A 25156-nucleotide genomic window follows, 5' to 3' on the forward strand; every position below is an offset into this window, starting at 1 on the left:
GGTGGTAAGGGAAGGCTGCATCTTACCCAAGTAAATGGGGGATAGGAAGTGACTGAGAACGTTATCTTCCCTTTCAGAAGACACACATTCACAGCAGGGACATGGAGAAATGTGACTTCCATTTAAAGGAAGGCTCTGACTCTACTTGGTGCTCAGCTGGAGGGTTGTGGAATCTGCAGGCAGCACAGGCTACTGACTTGTGTTTTCTGTTCACCGCGGCACTTAGAGCACAACCAAAGGCACAGAGCCATTTCATTGGATTTTTGATTCTTTTGCTGCTGTATTTGCAGCTGTCTTTGTTGATTGACAGTGAGCCTGCTGATCACTGCCAGTGTTGCTGGGTGATTGGTGATTTTCTCCCAGGACGCTGGAATTGGCTGGAGTTTATGGGGCCTCCAAGGATTTGGTGGCTTTAGCTTGTTTACACTAGTGCTATTTCTAGCTTTTCCTTGACTTCTTTCTTAAGCAAGTTAGATGCCAATACTTCCTGTCTATTGGTCACTGTGAAATTATGCATCTCCCTAATGAACAGGCTGTGATTTGGGTTCAGTAGGGTCTAAGTCTTGTCTTACCATTTTATCTTTCCTCTTCATTGTATGCAAAAGCATCTCACACAGACAGCTCTCTCTGACTAGTTTCTTCCTTTTTTATTTTACTTTTTTTTTTTTTTTTTTTTTTTGAGACAGGGTTTTTCCGTGTAACTCTTGCTGTCCTGGAACTCACTCTGTAGACGAGGCTGGCCTTGATCTGGGAGATCCACCAGCCTCTGCCTCCCAAATGCTGGGATTAAAGACATGACACATCCTACCCTCCATACCCCAAATCTGGCCAGTTTCTTTGGAAACACTTATTTGTGCTGGGCTGGAGTCTGTCTCCTTCCTGTTTTTAATTTTATTTAAATGGCATTCGCTTGGATTTTACAATTAAGCCTCCCCTCCCCTCTCCTCCTCTAAGGCAGGTGGCTGAGCTACCGTTCAGTTGAGTCTCCTTGCGCTGGCTTGTGTTTTTTTTTTTTTTGCACCTGGTTTGCCCTCCATGTGGGCACAGGTTTTAGTCCTGAACAAGTTCCTGTATCCATTATTCATTTACTCCTACATGGCAACACAGTCTGTTGCTCTCTTCTTTCCCTCCCCCTGAATCCAGAGCAGGATAGAAACAAATCTGGGGAAGTCCTCGCTGTGTAGGGCACACGAAAGCCAAGAACAGCTCAGCAAATAGAGAGCCTTGTTCTCTGCGTTCAGTGATGGGAGCCTGTGGAAGGTGTTAAGATGCTCAGGTGGGTGGTCCTGAACCCTCTTTTGGATATTAGATTGGTTGCTGCTGCCTCCAGGAATTGACTAGGGCTTTAAGGAATTACCACATTACTTAGTCTTGGCTCAGTGTTCTAGAGCCTGGACACACTGTATGTTCTGCACAATGCTGTGGCACTGTTTACGGAATTCGATGCACACAACTCACTAGAAGGGAACATAGGCTGACGCAAGGGATGAGACAGCGAGTTGCCTCCAGCAGTGTCAGAAGAGGCAGCAGTTGGTGCCAGTTTCTGGACAAAAGCCCGGAAACCAAAATTCCAAGGGCTCTTGTAGAAAACAACTTTCTGAAGAACAAATGAGTGTATTAGAAGCACCCACTTCCCTCAATGACATACATTGCTTCTTTAAAGTGATGTCTTTCAGATACATGGTGGCTTTTCAGATGAACATATGTTTACGGCCTGGGCAGCCTCATAATTTTCTTAAAGTGAAAGATCTGAGCCTCTTTTTTTTTTTTTTTTTGGAGCTGAGGATCGAACCCAGGGCCTTGTGCTTGCTAGGCAAGCACTCTACCACTGAGCTAAACCCCCAACCCTGATCTGAACCTCTTGATTTTTTTTTCCACGATTTTCTATATCAAGAGAGTAGGGGACCATTTGCACAGGTCACTTCCCACCTCTCAAGAGGAAGAGGAGGTTGGTATTTATTTTATTATGCATTGATTGATTGATTGATTGGTTTTTCGAGGCAGAGTTTCTCTGAGAAATAGCCCTAGCTGTCCTGGAACTCACTTTGTAGACCAGGCTGGCCTCAAACTCACAGAGATCCGTCTGCCTCTGCCTCCCAAGTGGTAGGATTAAAGACATGCACCACAAGTGCTGGGCTTTTTTTAAATAGTAAAATAGACATTGGCCCTTAAACAAATGTGTTTTTGTTGTTCTCATTTTTAAGTAAGGCCTCTCACAGCCTAGGTTCAATTGAAGCTGTCAGTGTAGTTGAGGATGACCTTGAATATCTGCCCCGCCTGCCTTGTCTCCTGAGAGCTGGGATCACACACATTCACTAGCGTGTTTGCTTTGTGTGGTGCAGACTCAGGGCTCTGTCTGTGTTAGGCAAGAACATGACGAGCTGAGCAGTATCCCCAGACAAACGTTAGTTCAATTAAAATACAGAGGGAGCCAATACGGATTTCTAGACCTTAGCGGGAAGGGTTCACAGATCTTTCCCCAGATATGCTGACGCTAGTGCAGCTCAGCTCCAGCGAGCTGTATGGCTCCAGGGAATTCATTAACTTTCCTGAATTTCAACGTGTGCTTCTTTAAAATGGGCACAATAATACCAGCTTCTCAGCAAGTGGAGAGCATGCAGTGCGCGACAGAATTTCTGGAAATCAGCAGATACTTAATCAGTTGTACCTACCAATAAGTTGTCCTTATTCAAAAGGACATTATCTACAACAAGCTGCACCATTCTTTCTGAGAGATGAGCAGCCATTGCTCGCCCATTAGACCAAACTTCTCTTGTTGCTGCTGTTGGTGGTTTTGTTTTGTTATTCTTTCTTTTTCTTTTTCTTTTCTTTCTTTCATTTTTTTTTTCTTTTTTAAAATTTTTTGAGACAGGGTCTGTCTGTGTAGCCCTGACTGTCCTAGAACTTGCTCTATGGACCAGGCTGGCCTCAAACTCACAGAGATCCCCCTACCTCTGCCTCCCTAGTGCTGAGATTAAAGACATGTGCTACCACCCGTGGCTTGGACCAGACTTTTAACTCATTTGAGTTCGTGTAGAACAAGGTTGTTCTTTGGAAACCTTGTAGAGCAGGTATCAAAAGTGCTAGGCCTTTGGGAGGACGAGGCTGTGTTAGTACTCCCCCCCATCCCTGCTTCCTTTAAAAAATTATCTGACAGTGAGCAACATGATCAATTAAAGGGTTAAGCTACAGAGGAATAAAAAGCACATTCTGCTCCTTGTGTCTTCTCAATGGCTACAACATGTACTGTACTTGATTGCAAATGCTTACAGACATAGGACTAATTAACAGTACTAATTTTATACAATCACCCCCTTGTCTTTTCTGGTTATCTTCATTTTTCCTTCCGTGCACTGCTACTTTTGTGGCTATCCTAAGAACAGTTTGGCTGGTCATGTGCCCAGTTGGCATCCAGGGGACAAGTAGATGAAGGGCAGTTTTCTAAAAATGAATGCGATGAAGAGGGTGAGCTGGGAGCGGCCAGCACAGTCTCTATGCTGCTCGTGTGCTGTCATTGAGAGCCTGATTGCCCATTCTCTATTGCCCTTGAAACTGCCCTGACATAAGGCTTTCCCTTGGCCTGCTGTCTAAGCTCTGGGCAAAGGTCTATGCCTTAATTGCAGAGGAATAAACTTGGTTATTAATTGTTTATGCCCAGCTTTTATTTGTTTTGGTTCTGATTTTGCATGAAGGTTACCCTGGCTTCTTGTACAGTCCATTATTCGATTATCATATTGTGTGTATTGGACATAATTTTGAGAGTCAACTCTGAGCGCGTAAATTAGCAACAGTTTCACTTGATAACTACGTCTGTGATAGAGGAGGAGTATATCAGTACACACAACAGTTTCACTTGATAATTACATCTGTAATAGAGGTACATATGTGAGTCGCCCGTGTAAGAAGCTGGGTGTTATGGTGCAAGCTTGTAATCCCAGCACTGCGGAGGCAGAGACAGAAGGGTCCCAGAGGCCACTGACCAGCTGGCCTTACCTAATCAACAAGCTCCAGATCCAGGGAAGGACCTTGTCCCAAAAAATTGAGGTGGACAGCTCCTAAGGAATACATGCCCAAGGCTGACTTCTGGTACCCACATGAACCTCCACATAGATATGAATGCCTGTGTGCATTGTACCTGTACACACACAAAAGAAGGAGTCGGGGAGGCAGACACAGACACTGTACTGAGTATATGGTGTAGACCTGGAATCCCAGCACTTGGGAAGTGGAGGCAAGAGGATCAGGAATTCAAGGCTAGTCTCTTCTTTGTAGTGAGTGAATCTCTGGGCTACATGAGACCCTGTCTCAAAAATCAGCCCAGAGATGGCCCCACCCACAATGGGCCAGGCCCTTTCCCATCACCACTTGCCTATAGCTCAATCTTATGGACACGTTTTTTTTCTTTTTTGTTTTTTTGAGACAGGGTTTCTCCGTGTGGTTTTGGTGCCTGTCCTGGATCTCGCTCTGTAGCCTAGGCTGGCCTCGACCTCACAGAGATCTGCCTGGCTCTGCCTCCCGAGTGCTAAGATTAAAGATGTGTGCCACCACCATCCAGCTGGACACATTTTCTTTCTTTCCTTTTTTTTTTTTTTTTGTTTTTTTTGTTTTTTTTTGTTTTTTTTGTTTTTTTGAGACAGGGTTTCTCTGTGTAGCTTTGGAGCCTGTCCTAGAACTCACTGTGTAGCCCAGGCCGGTCTCGACAGAGATCCATCAAGGATGCATTTTCTTAATTGAGGTTCCTCCTCTTAGATGACTTTAGGTTGTGTCAAGTTGACATAAAACCAGCCAGCACAAGGGTCAAGTGCAGATGGGGACAAAAAAGCCTGACAGTGCCCAGGAGCATCCTGTAAAGAATATTACCAGTGAGAATCTAGAGAAGTGTGGTAGCAGTGTAACCAGTAAGTTGGACTCAGCACTTATGGTGAGGGGTTTTTGTTCCTTTACACTTGCCTCAGCCATTGTTTTGGTGATGCAGAGAACACTGAGTTGGAGACCGGCCTCTGGCCCACTTTTATCACACTACGTGGTGTGCATGTTACTCTCCTTTGCTGTGACTGTCTGAGGAGCAGCAGCTGCAGGGAGGAAGGTCTCCTTTGGGGGATGGTCCATCACGACAGAGGAGGCACAGTGGCAGGAGTGGGGGCAGCTGGTCTGTGTGTCAAGTCAAGGAGAGAGGTGAAGCTCTGCTCCTGTTTCTTCAGGACCCACCCCAATGCTGCCACCCACATTCAGTGTGTGTCGTCCCTCTTTAGTTATACCGTACAACGCCTTATAAGACACACCAAGAGGTGTGTTTCCATGGTAATTCTAAATGCAGTCAATTGACTACTTGTCAGTTTGATTAACCACCAGTGGGTGAGAATGGGGTAGGGTGGGCTTTTTCTAAAACATGAGAAATTGGATTAAATGGCCTCTGAGAATCTTAATTCTGGAAATTGATTCTCAGCTAGGTCAAAGCCTTTCAGACTTAGAACTTCCCTTATACTAAGGCAGAAGGGGGAAGAGAATGTATGTGTAGTGGTGTCTGCATAATTGATGTAATGTGTATGACGCCAGTGAGATGATAAAAGAGAAAGCAGTATTTACAAGATATTAGGGGCACTGTCTCTTGAAGGTTAAGATCTTTAATGACATAGGCTTTTTGAAGCCAAGTTTAAGCTTGCTTTGTTCATCTTAGCTCCCTGTGAAAAATCCCTCTAGACTAGGCTCAGTAGCTCAGCCACTTGCCTAGTATGTGAGTAGTCCTGGGTTCAGTTCCCAGCATTGCAGCAAACAAAAAGAAATATCCTCTAGGGCAGTGTTGCTCAACCTTCTAAAGCTGAGGCCCTTTAATACAGTTCCTCATGTTGTGGTGATCACCAATCATGGAATTACTTTCATTGCTACTTCATAACTGTAATTTTTCTGCTATTATTAAATCATAATGTAAATATCTGGGTTTTCTGATGGTCTTAGGCCACCCCCGTGAAAGGGTCATTCCACTCCCTAAGGGTCATGACCCACAGATTGAGAACTGCTGCTCTAAGAGTTTATTTTATTTTCTGGTGGCCTTTGGGGGACAGGAGAATGATATCTGACTGGAATCATCAGTGTAAACAAGTCTCTGCAGCACACTGAAGCGTCCCAGTGCTGGGAACGCCCCTCCCCCACTGTTCAGCTCTGCCTGTATCTGCAGTAGTTTGGACAAAGCTGCTTGTTGGCTTATACTAGAATTTCTCTCTTCTTCCCCATTTTATCACTCCGTCATTCCTAACTCTGAATTAGGAGTAATCCATTGCAGGAACAAAATCATTCCCACTTCCTGTCCTCCAGATTCCTGCCCTTTACTTACCACACACCTTTGCCCTTGTGGATTGGATGTGTATCCCAGCCATGTTTTTGTCCACCCTCATGCTCTCCTCTTCTCTTTCTCCTGTCCTCTGGGAGTTTATGGAGTCTGTTAGGCATCCGTCCAGTCATAGGACTGTGAGCGCTAGGATTGAGGGAAGGGAGGTGTTAGATTGCTGAGACAGTGTGAAGATGGAAGGCGAGAGCACACAGTGAAGATCAGCCTCTCTCCTGAGGAAACTGCGAGACCTGCCAGAGGGCAAGGTGAGGGGCTGCAGAGGGAGGGAATTTGTTACGGCCCTAGGGGCTATGTGAGTCTGCAGTCTGTCCTTTCTGAAATTGTTTGTTCAAGGCAGACAGACTATCTTGGGAGACAGTTTTCTCAACAGCCGTTCCTTTCTGGGATGCTGATCAGGGTCAGCTGTAATCTCACACCTTGTCAATGGACAGCCCCAAATAACTGAGCAAGGTGAGCTTCAGCAAGGACAGAAGTGTGGGCTGAGGTTCGTCATCTTCATGTGGCTCTTACCCAGCCACTGTGATTCCCGGAGCTGCTAGTAGGAGCTGAGAAGACTGTGTGATCTGTTATGGGCGCCTCTGGAGCTCTCTGCACTACCCTACTTGAGTCCAGTCCAGTAGGTCACTTGTCAACAGACACCATCAAAAGAGCTACCTGTCATTTGCCTTTCCGTCACAGAGCTCTAGAGACAGAAGTAGAGAACGTGAACCCAGGGGCCAGCCTTCTTTGTGTCGGTCGCCTTGCTCTTTGAGGGCAGTGGTGAGCCTGTGGAGCTAAACGGCGGCGGCGGCGGCGACGGTGTGGCCAGCTCTTGCACTGCCCTTGCCTGCCGTGTCCTTCCGGTGCTGGAAGAGGGTTGATTGACTGCAGGAGGACTGCTGTATGGCAGGCAGCCTCCACAGAGTCACTTCTCCTCTTCCCTGCTGCTCCAGATCACAGCACACAGACCTCTGGGAGAGCAGGAAACATCACAGAAAGTGCTGGCAGCATAGGAGAGCAGACTTCTCTGCTCACCAAAACGATGTGGTTTAGGCATGGTGGTGTGCTCCCGTAATCCTCGTACTTGGTAGGGAGGCAGAGGCAGGAAGATCGTGGATTCCAGGTCGGCCTGGGTTCCCTTGAGATCTTGTCTCAAAAAATTAACTAAATTAGGGCACAGAGAGATGGCTTAGCACTTAAGAGAACTTGCACACGCCTTTAATCCCAGCACTCGGGAGGCAGAGGCAGGTGGATCTTTGTAAGTCCAGCCTGGTCTACAGAGCGAGATCCAGGACAGGCTCCAAAGCTACACAGAGAAACCCTGTCTCGGGGGAAAGAGAGAGAGAGAGAGAGAGAGAGAGAGAGAGAGAGAGAGAGAGAGAAAAAACTTGCTGTATAATTAGGAGTTCAAATCCCAGTACCCACACAACAGTCATATGCATGCCTATAATCCCAGCCCTGAGGGTGGGGCTGGAGGGATAGGGGTGGGTGGAAACAAGAGGATCCTTGATGCTTGTTTTCAGCCTAGCCAAGAAAACTGGAGTGTCAGGTTCAGGGAGAAGAAAAGACTAAGGCTTTCTTTGTGGGTGGAGCAAGGGAGGTCTAGGGCAAGAGAGGACTGTGGACTAGAGCTAATTGCTCTCTTTCCCACCAAGAAGGGAAGTAGTGGACACAGAGGTTGGATTTGATCCCTAGACAGATATCCTAGGTCAGCAGTTCTCAACCTGTGGGTCAAGACCCCTTTGGTGATCAAAGGACCTTTTCACAAGGGTCATCTAAGACTTGGGAAACACAGATATTTACATTATGATTCATTGGACTGGAGAGATGGCTCGGCCATTAAAGGCTAGGCTCACAACCAAAAATACATTATGATTCATAACAATAGCAAAATCACAGTTATGAAGTAGGAACAAACTAACTTTCTGGTTGGGGTCAGCACACATGAGGAACTGTGTTAAAGGGGCAGCATTAGGAAGGGTGAGAGCCACTGTCCTGGGTGAATGAGTACAAGGCAACTGAAAATTTCCGTTGCCAAAGGTCTTTAGAGTTGCAGAGTTATCTACAGCCTCGGCAGACAGGACTTTGTGTTTATCAAGATTGCTTCAGTTTAGGCAGTCTCCTCCCTGACTGTCAGGCACAGAAAAATCTTTCTGGTAAATGATGTTGCTGTCAGAGTGAACAGAGCTAGCTACACTTTTGTTTGAAAAATGAGAACACTTAAGATTTCTTCCCCCTGGCGCTGAATATGCTCTTCAGTTAGGAATGCTGACTGCTCTCGTAGAGGACTGGAATTTGGTTCCCAGGACAGTTCCCTGTAACTCTAGCCACAGGGGATCCAAGGGCATGGGGGCTCATGTGCACTTATATACAGTGAAAAAAAAATCTTTAAAAATTTTAGTAAAACAGCGTTTTTTTTTTTGTTGTGGTACTGGGGATTGAACACAGGTCCATGCACACTAGGTAAGTGCTCTGCAATTGAGCTTTATTGCTCCAACATGGGTGGGGGTTGTTGAGAAAAAGGTCTCATTCAATAACCTGTGCTGACCTGTAATTCATTATATAGCCCAGGTGGCCTACAACTTACAACAGTTCTCCTGCCTGCGCCCGCCAAGGCCAACTCTTTAAATACAGGGTCTCACCAAGTTGGCTCTCTAGGCCTAAACTTTGGATCAGCCTGCTTCGGCCCTGGCCGCCAAAGGAGCCGTGCGAGCACAGCTGGCAGAACTCCCTTCCGATCTCCTCATGAGCTCTCTTTCCATGGCGGAGTTGCACAGCTGCGGCTTCTGCCACACAGCTGCCACAGCTGGAACCGTTCGAATATATACACGGCCCTTCTAGCCGTGACGTTTGAAACAGGCGTGCCACTGAGACTTGTTGACAGTAGATGCTGGCAGTCTGAGGTGGAAGGGGCCCTTAGTTTTACTTGTAAATTGAGAAAGTTTGATGGGGAAATCACCATGTGGGAGGAAATTTGGAACACTAAGATGTCAGTTTAGCAGTCACATTTCTGAGCTTAATTGCTTGTAAGAAGGGGTAAAGAGAAGTCGATTTTTTTAGAACTTTAAATGGGTAGATAAGCAGACATGCACCTGGAAGATCAGTGCTTTGCTTTTTTCTTTTTTTAAAAGACACGGTGTCATTTAGCCCAGGCTAGCCTTGATCTCACTGTGTTGCTAGAGCTGGCCTTGAACCCCTAACACTCCTTTGTTACCATCCAAGTGCTCAGGTCACAGGTGTGTGGTACCACACTGGCCCACTTTCCTGAAATCTTCCAGTTTATGTGTGCTGGAGATTGAGCCAGGGCCGTGTCTGTGCTAGGTGAACTGTCTAGCATTGAGCTACATTACACAGACTTCAATCAGCTTTTAAAAGACCTTGGGCCTGGTGGCACAGGCCTGTTAGTCCATCTATTCAAAAGGCCAAGTAAAAGCATCCTGCAGAGTAAGTTCAAGGCTAGAGTGGGCACTTAGGAGCTCTGTCTTGCAATGCAAACGCAACGTTGGGGACGTGTCAGTGCCTGGAACGCTTGCTGAGCAAGGTGAGGACTAAGTCTGCATCGCCAGACCCAGATACAAGTTTAGCATGATGGTACATGTCTACAGTCCCAACACTCCTGACTGTGGGGTGAGATGCAGGGATAGCAGACTCCCCAGAAGGTTTATGCAGGGGCAGACAGTCAAGAAACAGACACCCAACATTGTCCTCTGAGCTCCACGCGCATGCCTCGACATGAACAAACCTGAACATACATCATATACACCCCCACACCCCCACACTAAAAAAAGGATGGTAGCTCAGTGGGTGGCAGAGACTTACCTAGCAGGTGCACGGCCTTAAGTACTACACTCTCCACTCCTGGAAATGAGTAAAACACCTTGGACAAGGGTCCCAAGAGTGTGTCCAGTAAAAGAAAAAGGGGACAGACAGGATTATATTGGACTATACATAGCACAATAAAAGCAGTATGGACAACCTACAGAGTGGGAGAGAAATTATCAAACTTCACTGAGAAAAGATTAAAGATTGGTTTTAAAGATTTATTTTTTGAGCTGGGTATAGTAGTAGAGGCCTTTAATCCCAGCACGGGGGAAGCAGAGGCAGGAGGATCTTCTGAGTTCAAAGCCAGCCTAGTTCCAGGCCAGTCAGGGCTACATAGTGAGATTCTATCTTAAAACAAATAAACAAAAAATATTTATTTTTTATTAAAAACGTCTTTGCATGTGTGGTGGTCTGAGCACATGAGTGCAGGAGCTGGAGAAGCCAGAGGGCTGGAGTCCGTTGGAGCTGGAGTTACGGGAAGTTGTGAGAGCCTCCCTTCCAGTGGGTTCCGGGAGACAAATCAGGGTCCTCTGCTAGAGCAGTGTAGGCTCTTAACTGCTGATCCAGCTCTCTAATCCCCTGACAAGAGACTGATAGGCAGAATTTATACGGACTCAAAAACTTAAGAAAATAATACAATTTGAAAGAGAGCAAGAGGGTCAGGTGTGGTAATCCTAGCATTTGGGAGGTGGAGGCAGAAGGATCAGGAGTCCAACAGCAGCCTCCATATAAAACAAGTTTGAGGCTGGTCTGGGCTACATGAGATTTTCTTTCACAGATGAATGAGGAAAGGGGCAGGAAGTGTAGTTAAAAATGGACAGGTGTTTGGAGGTGTAGAACACATACTTAGGATTTACATGGCTCTGGGCTCACTCAAAACTTGTTTCATTCCCAACTATATAGAGAGTTGGAGGCCAGCCTATCCTCCGCCCATGTATGTGTTTGTGTATACACACACATAAATTTATATGGTATAGTAGGCATGGTAGTACGTGTCTATAATCCTAGCACTCAGGGACAGAAGCAGGAAGATTCTGAATTTGAGGCCAGCGTGGGCCGTGAGCCAAACTGCCTTCTGTTCCTGTCTTACTTTCTATTGCTGTGACAAAACACCATAACTAAGGGAACTTATAAAAGAAAGTATCACCTGGTGGTGGTGGCACACGCCTTTAATCCCAGCACTCGGGAGGCAGAGCCCGGTAGATCTCTGTGAGTTTGAGGCCAGCCTGGTCTACAAAGCGAGTTCCAGGAAAGGCTCCAAAGCTACACAGAGAAACCTTGTCTTGGTGGGGGGTGGGGGAGATAAAATAAAATAAATTAATAAAAGAAAGCATTTAATTGGTCTAATGATTTCAGAGTTTAGAGTTGTCTTAGTCAGAGTTACTATTGCTGTGATGAAACACCATGACCAACGTAACTTGGAAAGGAAAGGGTTTATTTGGCTTACACTTCCACATCACTGTTCATCATCAAAGGAAGTCAGGACAGAAACTCAAACAGGGCAGGAACCTGGAGGCAGGAGCTGATGCAGAGGCCATGGAGAGATGCTGCTTACTGGCTTGCTCACCATGGCTTGCTCAGCCTGCTTTCTTATAGAACCCAGGATCAACAGCACAGGGGTGGCCCCACCCATAATGGGCTGGGCCCTCCCAAATCAGTCATTAATTAAGAAAATGTCCTACAGACTTGCTTGTATCCCAATCTTACAGAGGCATTTTCTCAGTTGAGGTTCTCTTCTCACAGATGACTCTAGTGTGTATCAAGTTGGCTTAAAACTAGCCAGCCTAAGAGTCCATGAGGGCTGAGCAAGTGCACAGTGGCAGGAGTAGCTGAGAGCTCACATCTTGATCCAAAAGCTGGAAGCAGAGAGAGACACACAGGGAATGATGTAAATATTTTGAAACCTTAAAAACCTACCCTTAGTGACATACCTGCTCCAACAAGACCACACCTTCTAATCCTTTCCAAGCAGTTCCACCAACTTGGGACCAAGTATTCAAACATGTGAGCCTGTGTGTGTGTGTGTGTGTGTGTGTGTGTGGGGTCATTCTCATTCAAACTACAACAGCTCCCCCATTCCCACCAAAAGAAAAGTTATGTACATAGCAGTGGGAAATTAGCCCAAGAAAGAATCAAATCCTGTCATTTGTAGCCAGATGGAAAGTGGGGTGGAATTGGGGGGATGTCAGGTTAGATAAGCCAGACACAGAAAGACAAATACCATATTCTCTCTCAGACATGGAAGTTAAAAAAATGTTGATCTTGATGTAGAGTAGCGATTACTAGATGCTGGTAATTGGGGGAGGGTGGAGAGCTGTTGGGTAATGGGTACCAAAAGGCAGCTGCAGCTGGATAGAAAAAAGTAGGTGCTAGTGTTCCATACCACAGTGAAATGGTGGTGTGGTTTTGGTTTTGTTTGTTTTTTTGTTTTTGTTTTTTTTTTGTTTTTGTTTTTTGCTTTTTGTTTTGTTTTGTCTTGTTTCAAGACAGGGTTTCTCTATGTAGTTTTGGTGCCTGTCCTGGATCTCGCTCTGTAGACTAGGCTGGCCTCGAATTCACAGAGATCTGCCTGCCTCTTCCTCCCGAGTGCTGGGATTAAAGGCATGCGCCACCACTGCCCGGCTATTGGTGGTGTTTTGAAACAGCCTGTTTTACACACACACACACACACACACACACACACACACACACACACACACAAACACAATTACTTGTTAACAATAAAAAAGGCCTTGGTTGCTGAGACTCACTTCATACCTATGGATTTCTATAGAGCTATTCTGCTTTTATTTACTTCATTTTTTATTACATCTGTGTGTGTGTGTGCGTCTGTATTATGTGGACATGTGTGGAGGTTAGATGACAGCATGTGGGAGTCAGCTCTCTCCTACTGTGTGCATTTTGGAACCACTGAGGTCATCACACTTGGTAGCAAATGCCTTTGCTCACTGAGCCATCTTGATGGCCCTTACTTTTATTGATTATATTGATTATGATTTTAATAATTTGTTGTTTTTTTCCTTTAAAGCCTTGATAAACTTGCTGAAGTTCCTTATGTCAAATGAAACTGTACTTTTGGCCAAACACAACATTTTTACATTGGCTCTCATGGTGAGTATTAATAAAAATGTTTGTTTTCTGAAGCCAGTTTAGTAAGGTAGGAATGGGAGGGTTGTGATAGGAACCAGGTCTGGGGCCTCAGCTGTGTTCTCCTTACGGATCAGAGTCTTCAACCTGAGCATCCTCACTCTTAGGCATTCATTTGGCCTGGGAGGCCTGGATACAGATTACATCTCTGTATGAATACTGAGCTTGGTCCCAGCAAAAAGCTGTCCTGTACTATTGCAGTCTCTATGTGGCTCCCTAGCCAGATAAGTTGTTCAGTCATCGCTGCACTTGGCTTCTGAAGGGTACATAGAAATGCTTATCTGGCTGGTAATTTAGACGAGAAAGAGGCCACTGAACCATGTAGTTGTCTACCCAGTTTGTAAATGTTCAGTATTTGGTAGGGATGAAAGTCCTGATTTTTAGTATCTGCTAATTGTAGAACTATGCCCAAGATATGTAGAGCTGCCGATTTTCAGCTCTCAGCATGAGAACAGAGTCATGTAGGGTTGAGATGTATGGTAGCACCCTATTGTGTGATATTCCTTCCACACGTGTATAAACTAGTTTTCAGAGCATAGATAAGAATAAAGGTAGAGAATAAGTAAGAAATACAAAGCTTTGGATATTATCTTTATTTAATATAATTTGTCAGCTTACATCATGAATTTTTAATAATGACTACTCTGTAGTCAGTTTGCAAAGTCCCCCAAAGTTTGTGTCTTTGCAAACCAGTAAGGGACGGTAGTAGCACACCACTGTAATGCTTTTCTGGTCTTCAGCCTGACACCTGTATATGGGCTCTTGCTTCCTTTTCAGATTGTGAACCTATTCAATATGTTTATCACATACGGTGACACATTCCTGCCGACCCCCAGCAGCTATGACGAGCTTTACTATGAAATTATCCGCATGCACCAGAGCTTTGACAACCTCCACTCCATGGGTAAGGACGCTTCTCTCTCTCTACCTGTCTGTCTGGTAAGTAACAGGAAAACGGTACGAAAGATTCTCTAGTTGGATGGTATAGAAATAAATAGGTCATAGCCAGGCATGGTAGTGTGTGACTTTAACCCCAGCACTCATTAGCAGAGGCAGACAGATCTCTGTAAATTTGAGGCTAGCCTGGTCTGCATAGTGAGTTTTTGGACAGCCAAAGCTACATAGAGATACCTTGTCTCAAAAACAATAAACGAGCAAACCCCTCTCCTCTTCTCAGGCAACAGGAAAATCTGTGGGGGCCTTTGGCCTTCAGGAACTCAGATTTCATCTCTATGGAAAGGCGTATAGCCCTTTGTTGATAGGAGAGGAGGGAGGGAAAGAGGAACACGGAGAGAGACAGAGAGGAAGGGTGATTATGCTGCAGAAAAGCTTGTGGATTCAGTGAGTGTCAGTAAGGTGGTGGAGAAAGAGTGAGTGAAGAGTTGGGAAATTACCTCAGTCGGCAGAATACTTGTCTTACAGCACATGAAACTGAGTGGTCCCCAGTACACATAAACGAGGCTGGGCATGGTGACATGCGCTGTGGAGAAGTGGAAACAGGCAGAGTCCCGGGGTTACTGTCCATCCAGCCTACTTGGTGAGTTTCAGGCCAGTCAAAGACCCTCTCTCAAAATAGGAGGTAGAAGTCTGGCGGTGGTGGCTCACGCCTTCAATCCCAGCACTTGGGAAGCAGAGGCAGGTGGATCTCTGAGTTTGAGGCCAGCCTGGTCTACAGAGTGAGTTTCTGGACAGCCAGAGTTACACAGAGAAACTCTGTCTTGAAAAACCAAAACCAAAAAAACAAAAAAATGAGGTAGATAGCATCCTTAAGGAATGACATCCTAGATTGTATTCTGTCTTTGATATGACATTTCTACACACACACACTCATCTGCACACTGGTGAACATGTACACACACACACACACATTCACCTGCACACCCATGGACATGTACACTCACAAAGGAAAGAGCTAAGCAAGGATTAATAGCAAGTCGAAGAGTGTATATCCCAGAGGTACAGGTTGTTCAGAAGTCTAGCGTACCTATGTATTTTCAGTAAAACTTACATAAAGAAGTGAGAATTAGATAAAATCACTTAGGGTAAATAAGTGATAATTACTTTGATAATTGGCTCACTAAAAATTTACTCCACATCCATCATGAGTATAACTTGTTACTAGAGAGGGTGGTACATTTCTGAAAGTTTGGACAAAAAACCTAATGAATCCTATCTACAGTTTGAAAGATACAGAAGATCTTTCTAAGTTGCACAGAAATAAAAGCCACTCAGAAAAAGCATTTTATTTTTAAAATCTCAACTGACTAGGTTGATTGAGGTTTACTATAACAGATTTGGATAAGTTTTGACATACTGTGTGTGAAGCTGTCCTAGTGATCGGGATGAGGAGGAGGAAACTGGTCATTATTTCCCGGAGCATCATTGTAGCTCCTTATTTATTTACTTTGTTGTTCGTTTGTTTTTGAGACAAGATTTCATAGCTTATTCTGGCCTCCAACTCCCTGTGTAACTGAGGATGACCTTAAACTTGTGATCCTCCTGCCTCCACCTTCAAGTGTGGGCTGACCAGTGGGCACCATTGCATCTGGCTGAGTCCAGGCTGGTTGTTGGTCCCAGGGTTCCCTGCATGCTAGGCCAGGGAGCGCTCTTAGCAGCTGAGCTACAGCCTCGTCTCTTTTGTTCTCCTTTATAATCCTTTTCTTGTTGACTCTTAAAAAAAAACAAAAGCCTTGCCTCTGCTTGGGATTCCTATATTAGGAAAAAAGTAAGAGGTAAAATAAATAATAAAATGTTTTAAAAGGGCCAGCGAGGGCCAGAGAGATGGCTCAGCCATTAAGAGCACTTACTTTTCTTGCAAGAACTTGGGTTCAGTTACCAGCAAAACATCAATGATCAAAACCACCTCTAACTCCAGTTTTAGGGGATCCAGTGCCCTCTGGCCTCTGCAGGCACATGTACACATGCCGTGGTGTACACAAAGTCCTGCAGGAACAAACTCGTACACACAAATGTTTCTAAAGGTGTGTTGCAGGGCGGTGAGACGGCTCAGTTGGCAGTAACAGTGCTTGTACAGTCCAGGCGACCTGTTCAGTCCTGGGAACCCAGGTGAAAGGAAGGATTCCCGAGAGTTGTCCTCTGACCCCACAGCCACACTGTACTGTACTTCAAACTAAAGCTGTTATTATTATATAGTAAATTATGGAAAACAAACGTCACACACCATTAGAGTTATAAAAGAAGTACTACTGGGTGGTGGTGGCGGCAAGTACCTTTAATCCCAGCACCTGGGAGTCAGAGGCAGGTGGATCTCTGTGAGTTTGTGGCAAACCTGGTCTACAGAGTGAGTTCCAGCATAGCCAGGGCTGCACACAGAGAAACAAAAAAAAAAAAAAAGGGCTGCCTTGAAAAACAAAAACAAACAAAAAAGAAAAACTGAAGAAACTTACCCCCAAATTGTGATTTTAGGCTGAGGGCATAATTTAGTTGGTAGAGTGCTTTGCCTAGCATGCCGGAAGCCCTGGGTTCAATCCCCACCACTTCATATTAGGAGTGTGTTGCTGGCACATGGCTGTAACCTCAGCACTCTGGAGGTAGAAGTTGTAGAATCAGAAGTTCAAGGTCATCCTCATCAGCATAAAGAGTCCTAGGCCAGCCTGGGCTACATTAGATGTTGTCTCAAAAAGCAGGGATAGATGGGCTGGGTTACACCTCCATTGTTAAAGTACTTGCTTAGCAAACACGGAGACCCAAGACCAGTCATCAGAAACCACATAACACAGCTGCTCGGTATAGTGGCAGTGTAACCCCCACCCTGCAGATAAACAGCAGATAGCTTGGACAGATAGGAGCCACAGGAAAAAAGAAGGCAGTTTTATTTTCTCCCATTGACCTAGCAACTTATAGATTCTTAACATTTTCTACCAATCACATTTAAGATTATAGTTGAGCACATAAGATCCCTCTTCTTAGATATTATCCGAATTTAGCCTTTAGTTAATTCATTAGTCACTTCCCTTTAGGGTTGCAAATGATAATTAATAATTACTGCCCCTCTTTGTGATTCTTATCACCCTTCCATTTGACCCTGGAAGCCTGGTGGTAACTGCCTGAGGAAAATTCTTACCTGCCTTTATGACCCTGTAGAATTCAAGCCTGGTGATCTTGCTTGACCAGGGGATTGCTATTGCTTGGGTTTATAACTGGATTCCTGGGAGACTTAGGAGGAATGTGGAGAACTTAGAGATGGAGAATGGAGAGGGATAAGGAGGATTTTGACCAGAGAGTACATGTGGACGAGATGGAAGATGAGGAAGAGTCAGATGGGGAAGTCCTAGCTGGGTAAGAACAAGGTGAAAAGGACCTAGATGAGGCAGAATTAAGACGAGAGAATTAAGATAGAACTTAGAGGGAGCAGTAGATAAATATAGAGGGAAATCAGGCAAGAAAGGAGCTAGGCACAAGAACAGAATTGAATCTGTGTAAATAGGATGTTATGCCAGAGGAATTAAAGCAAGTGGACTATAGAGCTCGGTGTGCTGAGATTCTGTTTCCCAAAAATAGTCCTCGCTGTTTGTAGTTTCTCTCCTGAGCCCCTGGGATGTATAATATTAAGGCTGGTCCCGCTAATGTTATACATCACACACACACACACACACACACACACACACACACACACACACACGAATAAAATCAAAAAATCAATCTTTAGGAGATTCTTTTTTACCCTGGTGGTGGTGGTGTGTACCTTTAATCCAGCACTCAGAAGGCAGAGGCAGGCAGATCTGTGAGTTCAAGACCAGCCTGGTCTACAGAGTTAGTAGTTCTAGGATCACAAAGAAACCCTGTCTCAAAAAACTGAAACAAACAAACAAAAACAAAAAACAAAAAAAAAAAAAAGAAAAAGAAAACTTTTTAAAAAGCATCAGTAGGCAACTGTTCCTTGAGAAGCTTGTGCCCACACATGGGTATGTCTTAATTCTTCTGAGATCCTCATGCTCATCTATATTAAAATATATTTTAGAGCTGGGCGGTGGTGGCGCACGCCTTTAATCCCAGCACTCGGGAGGCAGAGCCAGGCGGATCTCTGTGAGTTCGAGGCCAGCCTGGGCTACCAAGTGAGTTCCAGGAGAGGCGCAAAGCTACACAGAGAAACCCTGTCTCGAAAAACCAAAAAAAAAAAAAAAAATTTAAAACAATTTTGAAAGACATATTATTTTTAATCATGTGTGTGTGTGTGCGTGCACGCGTGCGCGCGCGCGCCGCGTGCCTGTGTGAGTGTATGCCATGTATGTGAATATATGCCACGTTTGTGGGTGCCCGTGGAAGCCAGAGGCATTGAGTCCTTTGGAACTGGAGTCATAGGTGGTTGTGAGACACCTGACATTCTGCTGGAACTGAACCCAGGTCCTCTGGAAGAGGGATACCTGCTCTTAACCACTGAGCCATCTCTCCAGCCCTTGTCTTTAATAAAACTTCTAACTTTGCTTTACTACATTAAAAAAATCAGCTGGGTGGTGGTGGCGCACACCTTTAGTCCCAGCACTCGAAAGGCAGAGCCAGGTGGATCTCTGTGAGTTCGAGGCCAGCCTGGTCTACAGAGTGAGTTCCAGGATAGGCTCCAAAGCTACACAGAGAAACTCTGTCTCGAAAAACTATATAAAAAAAAAAAAATCACCAATGAAAGATTGAGGTGTTTGGTGATAGATCAGTTGGTAATATGGTTGCCATACAAGTGTGAGGACCTGAGTTCAACTTCCATTTGGAAAGAAGGAGGAAGGAAGGAAGGAGGTAGGAAGGAAGAAAGGCAGGCATTCAGCCAGCCAGCCAGCCAGCCAGCCTGGCTGGCTGTTATTACAGGTTTGTGTCTATAGTCTCAGCCCTGAGGAGGCAGAAGGCAAATCCCTGGGGCTTGCGGGCCGTCCACTCCCCAAGCCCAGCCTTCTCAGTAAGCACCAGGCCGAAGAGATACCATCTTAAAGAGAAAGTTGGGGCTGTTAACATCCTGTCATGTAAGGAAGAGGTGCTCATGGGGTTCTCCTCCTCCCGAGCGTCTGTAAGCTGGGTTGTAACTACTGGTAAGGTGTCCATGTTCCTGTAAACAACCCAGATGAAACTAACTAGGTCACACATACAAAAACCAAGGAGAAGCTGAGCTAGTTAGGAAGAGGAGGGGCATGAGCAGGAGTGGTAGGGGAGGAGAGGGTAAAGGGGTGAGTATGATTGAATGCTTTCTGTGCATGTATGAAAATGTCCTAATGAAATGCATGTATTAATGAATGCTAATAAGAACACTTTTATAAAACAAAATGGATGTATCTGAGGAACCATAGCTGAAGTTGACCTCTGGCCTCCACATTTACTCATTCTTACATACCCATAAACATATACACACAAAGACATGTCTGACCTGCGAAACTATTTTGTTCATTATGGAAATAAATTTACACATATACTGGGTTATCCCCAAGTTGAGGCTATAGAGCTCTAAACTTGGAACTATCCCAAGTCACTGTACACTAGCCAAATCTTATCAATTAGAAAAACAGCACTTTGCTGAGGTCTCCATCTTAATCTTCTCTTTCATAAAATTCCACTTATTTATAAAACCCAGTTGTTGTAAGAGCAGATGTGGAACCAACAGATAAGTTGTTTTTTGTTGTTTTGTTTTTTTAACCCCATAATGGAAACACGCACGCACGCACGCACGCACGCACGCACGCATTACTGCTGCTGTTCTTGCTTAGGGATCCTGAGTCTGAAACAGATGGTGGTAATACTCAGATGTTAAGTTCCTATACAAACTGTTCACACATTGTAAGTGTGTGCACATGCATGTATATTCATGTGGGAGTATGGGAACATACATGGCATGGTGTGCATGTGGAGGTTAAAAGACAAATGGGTGTTATTCCTCACCTTCTACCTTGTTTGAGACAAGGTCTTTTTGTTGACGTTTGAGCTTCTGGAGATTCTCCGTTTCTACTTACCTCCCTGTAGGTCAGTGAGATTATAGATGTGTGAGCCTGCCCGCCTTTTTGTAGGTTTTGAGGACTTGATTCCAAGTCCTTAGCCTTGTATGGCAAGTGCTTTCCACACTGAGGCATCTCCCCAGCTCTGGTTATCCTTTTGTTGTTGTTGTTGCTGAGATTACGAAAGTTTACAAAGCCTTTACTCTGTGGTAAGCGTTTTTCTAAGCTGTACATATGTCCACAGCTCCTTCAGTGTTCACAGTTCATGTTTCAATCTAGGACTGAGCTGTTTGGCTCCTCTAGCTTACATTAAATGACCTGCAAAGTGAACCAATAGGAAGCATTCACTCCCTGACCAAACTCTTTTACAAACATGCTCACAGGGGAGAAAAGATTACAGAATGCACAGCAAGCACATCCCCTGACAGCTGTGGTCTCCAATGTACTGTAATCATGCCATTTACAAGAGACAGAGCAGTACAAGTACTCCCCGGATGAGCAACAGGAGGCAGGCACTCACATATGTTTTTGTCTCTGCTGTGTTTATGTGCATGCACACGTGCACTCATTTGTACAAGTACATATCCATGCATGTGCACACAGAGACCAGAGATGGACTTCTTCCTCTGTTGCTCAACATTTTTTTTTTAATTCTACTAATTTATGTGTGAGTGTATGAGTGCACGCTTATGGAGTCAGAGAACAATTTGTGGAAGCTGATTCTCTTCTTCTACCGTGGGTCCCAGGGATTGAACTTAGGTTATCAGCTTAGAGGCAGGCATCTTTACCTGCTGAGCCATCTAGCTGGCCCCTCCACCTTATTTTTTTGATCTAGGGTCTGTTACTAAACCTGGAATGCACTGGTTGACTAAACTAATAACAAGACAAGCCTGTGGATGCTCCTCTCCATCTCCCCAGCGTGGGATTACAAGCGCATACAGTCGTACCCGGCTTTTTAATGCAGGTGCTGCCGACTCTGGTCTTTAGGCTTGTGCAGCAAGCGTTTTACCCACTGAACCAACTTCCCAGCCCCTAAATATGTTCTTAAAGACCATTTGGTTACAGAGATAAATATGTGGAGTGTTTACAAAGTGTCAGGCACTGAACAAAGGTTATATATAATATAGCATACAGATAGATGTTGTATATTAGTTTCCTCTGAGATTCAAACATTCCATCTTGCAGAGAAGCTCCTTAAGCAAGAAGGTAAACAACTCAAAATAGCTTCAGGGAGTCCCTAAAACTGACCAGATTCCCTAGGCCCCTCCCTGCAACAGTAAACAAGCCAGACTACTAAAAGGTCTCTTAGATGGGCCAAGCTACAAAGCAGACCCAGAGACCAGACCAGCTGCCTAGAAGAACCAAACCAGCTCAACTGCCTGGAAGAGGTTTAGACCGGAGAGTCACTTGGAAAGGACATTTTCCAACCTGTTGAGCTGCCCACAGGCTCTGCAGTGTGCTCCAGGTTCCAGCTTGTGAGCTGTCGCCTGTGCTGGGGTGGGCTTTGGTGACACAGCTGCCTCTGAGTCACTTCTGCTCCTGTAAGTGCCCCCTCACCCACACCCTGTAAGTGACTCCAGTAAAACTCACTGGTTTACCTAGCAAGCTGGACTTTGGTGATATCTGTACTTAGGTCTATCCTAGGCTCCCTATCTGGGCTGAGTAGACATGTATGTTGTACCGCCTGCAAAAGTCTTGACACACAAGACTAGGAAGCCCAGAATCAGAGAAAACAAGTAACTGTGATCAATCATAGTTCTGTTGTTATTGTTGGAGGATGTTGGTTGGAGAATTTTGGCTTGTTTGCAAACACTTGAGAGAGAGAGAGAGACAGAGACAGAGAGAGAGAGAGAGAGAGAGAGAGAGAGAGAGAGAGAGAGAGAGAGAGAGAGAGAATGTGTGTGTGTGTGTCTGTCTGTCTGTCTGTGTGTCTGTGTGTACGTGCATACATGTACATGAGAATAGTGATCATGGAGGCTAAAAGAGAGGGTCAAAGGCCTGGGATGGAGGTTTCAGGTGGTTGTGAGTCATGTGATGTAAGTGCCGGGGTACACATCCAGTCCTCTGGGAGAACAGCAGGTATTCTTACCTGCAGAGTCGTCTCTCCAGCTCCAGTGTTGGTTTTTTGAGACAGGGTCTCACACTATAGTCCAGACTGGTGTGGGACTCATTATACAGACCAGGGTGGCCTCCTGAGTGTGGGGTTACGTGTATGAACGAACCACCACGAATAGCGTCATCATTCACAACTGTTTATGAGAGCTGGTATCTGAACCGTGGAAGAATGTTCTATTGCGAGCTGGTGTTTGAACCTGGAAGGGATGGTTCTAGGTCTAGTATTTGCTGAGAAGTGAGTAAAATCATGACCTCTCAAGTCTACTGTTAGGTCCACGTCTAGTCCTTGCTGCATCCTAGAGGAAAACGGTGTTCACAGCTATCTGGAAAGATTATTTGTCCTGTTTGGCTGGGTGTATGGCTTTAGGTTTATAAAGATACACATGGAGCAAGAAGGGATGCCACCTCAGCCAGTAGGAGTGCTGTGAGGTGGAGGCCAGCCTGGTCTACATAGTTCCATGGCACCCAAGTGTAACCCTTGCTAGTAGGGAAATGGTAAACATGGCAGCCAGGTTGCTCTCACATTGCCACCCGTATATAGGTGTTTGTGGGTGTGCGTGTGCACAGGCATGTCAGTGTCAGTCATTCCTCAGGAGCTGTCCGCTTCATCCTTTTAGACAGGGCCTCTCATTGGCCTGGGGTTTGCCAAGAAGGCTAAGCTGGCCAGCCAGCAGCAAGCCCCGGGGTCCACCTGTCTCCTACTCACCCATGCTGGGGTGACAAGCGTGTGCCACCACACTAGACATTTTCCATGGGCTTTGGACCTATCTCAGGTCATCATGCACTCGTGGCCAGCTGAGCTGTTGCTTCATCTTTGTATATTAAATGACTATAAAAACTAAGTTTTGGAGTCCATTACTGGGGGGGAAAGGAAAAGCCAAGGCAGGGAAGGAGAAGTGACTACCTTGATGGCAAGGGAGACGTTAGAGAAAGAAAAAGGTTCCTGGAGAAAGTAGCTGCACTGTTCTGTAAGCCCTTACTTGAGGACAGTTTTACAGTAGAAGGGTGCTACAAGCTCTGTTTGGTTTTGTAATAGTGCTACCCCGAGACGTGTCTCCATTCCTCATATCTGTGTTTGTGTCAGGGCTTGACAGGTCTGTCTTCTTTCTTTCCACAGTTCTTAGGCTTTCTACCAACGCAGGCCAGTGGAAGGAGGCCGCCAGCAAGGTGACGCATGCATTGGTCAACATCAGGTAAGGACCGAGAAGTTCGTTCAGAGTGCCTTGCTCATCCTGAGGTTTATTGCACCTTCCCAAGGAGAATGCTCGGAGCACCACTGCTATTTTAAGCTCTGATGTCTGGAGGAGTGGAAGAAATTGTCATACTTGATCAAGAAAAGCAGGAGTACATGAGGCTTTCATTTTGTCATATTGAAGTAGCTCAAAGTGCTAGCTGTTCTGTGAATTTTCTACCCAAGAAATGGTTGCACGTCCTTTGCAGGCACCTTAGCTGCTAAAGTGTTCTTTATGCATAAGCTACCTCGGAGCCTCCCCAGGGGTTTACTCTGCTCTGCACCATGGTAGCTTTGTGGGGATCTAGAACTTTCACATTTGACTGTAAGTAGGTATTTCTATTTGTGGTAAACACAGGCAATCAAAAACCCTGGGGCGAAGTCATTTTTAGTTCCTTATGAAATAGCAAAAAAGAATGCTGTATATGTTTGGTAAAGTTGTGTCAGACATGGGGTTCACGGGGTCATGAGGAAGCAGTACTCACAGAGGGGAGTGGTCTGTAAGTGGGGAGGAAAGGGCCTTCAGTGTTCGGTCTCAGCTTGACTTTCTCTCATTGTTTTCTCCCATTGTGCCTATGATTTTCCCTTTTCTCAACAGTTATTGAATTGTTTTTGCAAATAATCAAGAAGTTAACATTGACTAAAAGAGGCAAACCCAGCAGATGGGGAACTTGATTTAGCTCCAGATGTAAGGCTTGCCAGACACTCCAGTAATAGTAATGCATATTTACAACTTTGTATAGATTCTGGTGTGTGAGAGAGCAGGGGGTGATGTGTATTCCTGTCCTCCTCCTTCCTCTCTCTCTCTCTCTCTCTCTCTCTCTCTCTCTCTCTCTCTCTCTCTTTAAAGTAAAATGTCTTGTCTCTGAAATGATTTACTGCAGTGTGTGTCACATCTGGGAATAAGAGGAAAGCTGTGAAATGTGTGTGTTGGGTGGGCTGAGACGAGGGCACATGGGGTGAGATGTGCTAACAAGACTGCAGTGAAGGCCTGACTGCTTACCTGCCTCCAGAGACAGTTTGCAGCCGACACATTTATAAACCTCACCAATAAATGCATATCTGCACCTGGCGGGCAATCAAGACCCGTGTGGGTCCTTACGATAAATGTGAGTTTCTAAAGGAGTTTGTCATTACAAACTCTTCTCCCAAGTTCTGCCTTGTGACCCAAGGGCAGTAAGACAGACATGGGTGTCTGAATGAAGCATCAGGTTCTGGGCTAGAGTATGAAGTGCATAAGAATATAATGCATGCTATGTCTATTTATCGTGTATTTACACAGGATTCTAGGCAGCTCCTTTTCATCCGGGGCCTATTTGCTTTATCTTCTACTTGGTTGCTTTTGCTTTCAATGGTTTCTGCCTTGGCTCTGTCCTTATTCCTCCCAAGGGCCTCCGGGCAGCTGATGTAAGTTTCTCTGCCTTCTCTGAATAAGTGAAAGAACTGGGCTGAGCCTTGAAAAAATGCCCGTCACCATAGCCGCTCCCCTGCCTTCACATGACTGCCAGACCTGGCCTTTCCTTCCCAGTTCTCAAACTGGGCCTCCTGCAGAGAATAAGCACATCATCTTCACCGTGGCTAATTAAG

The 25156-nt window shown here is 45.3% G+C and overlaps 1 protein-coding gene across 1 annotated transcript in view; it reads left to right on the plus strand.

Annotated features, from left to right (window-relative positions):
* Positions 1-25156, plus strand: part of Armh3 (armadillo like helical domain containing 3) — a 197111-nt gene that overhangs the window by 87011 nt on the left and 84944 nt on the right. Inside the window, exons 21-23 of the mRNA XM_059257121.1 lie at positions 13176-13258; positions 14072-14198; positions 23456-23531. Of these exons, the coding sequence (XP_059113104.1) occupies positions 13176-13258; positions 14072-14198; positions 23456-23531 (286 nt within the window). The remainder of the gene's footprint in view (positions 1-13175; positions 13259-14071; positions 14199-23455; positions 23532-25156) is intronic.

This window comes from Peromyscus eremicus, chromosome 1 (genome assembly GCF_949786415.1).
Source record: "Peromyscus eremicus chromosome 1, PerEre_H2_v1, whole genome shotgun sequence".
Lineage (NCBI taxonomy): Eukaryota > Metazoa > Chordata > Mammalia > Rodentia > Cricetidae > Peromyscus > Peromyscus eremicus.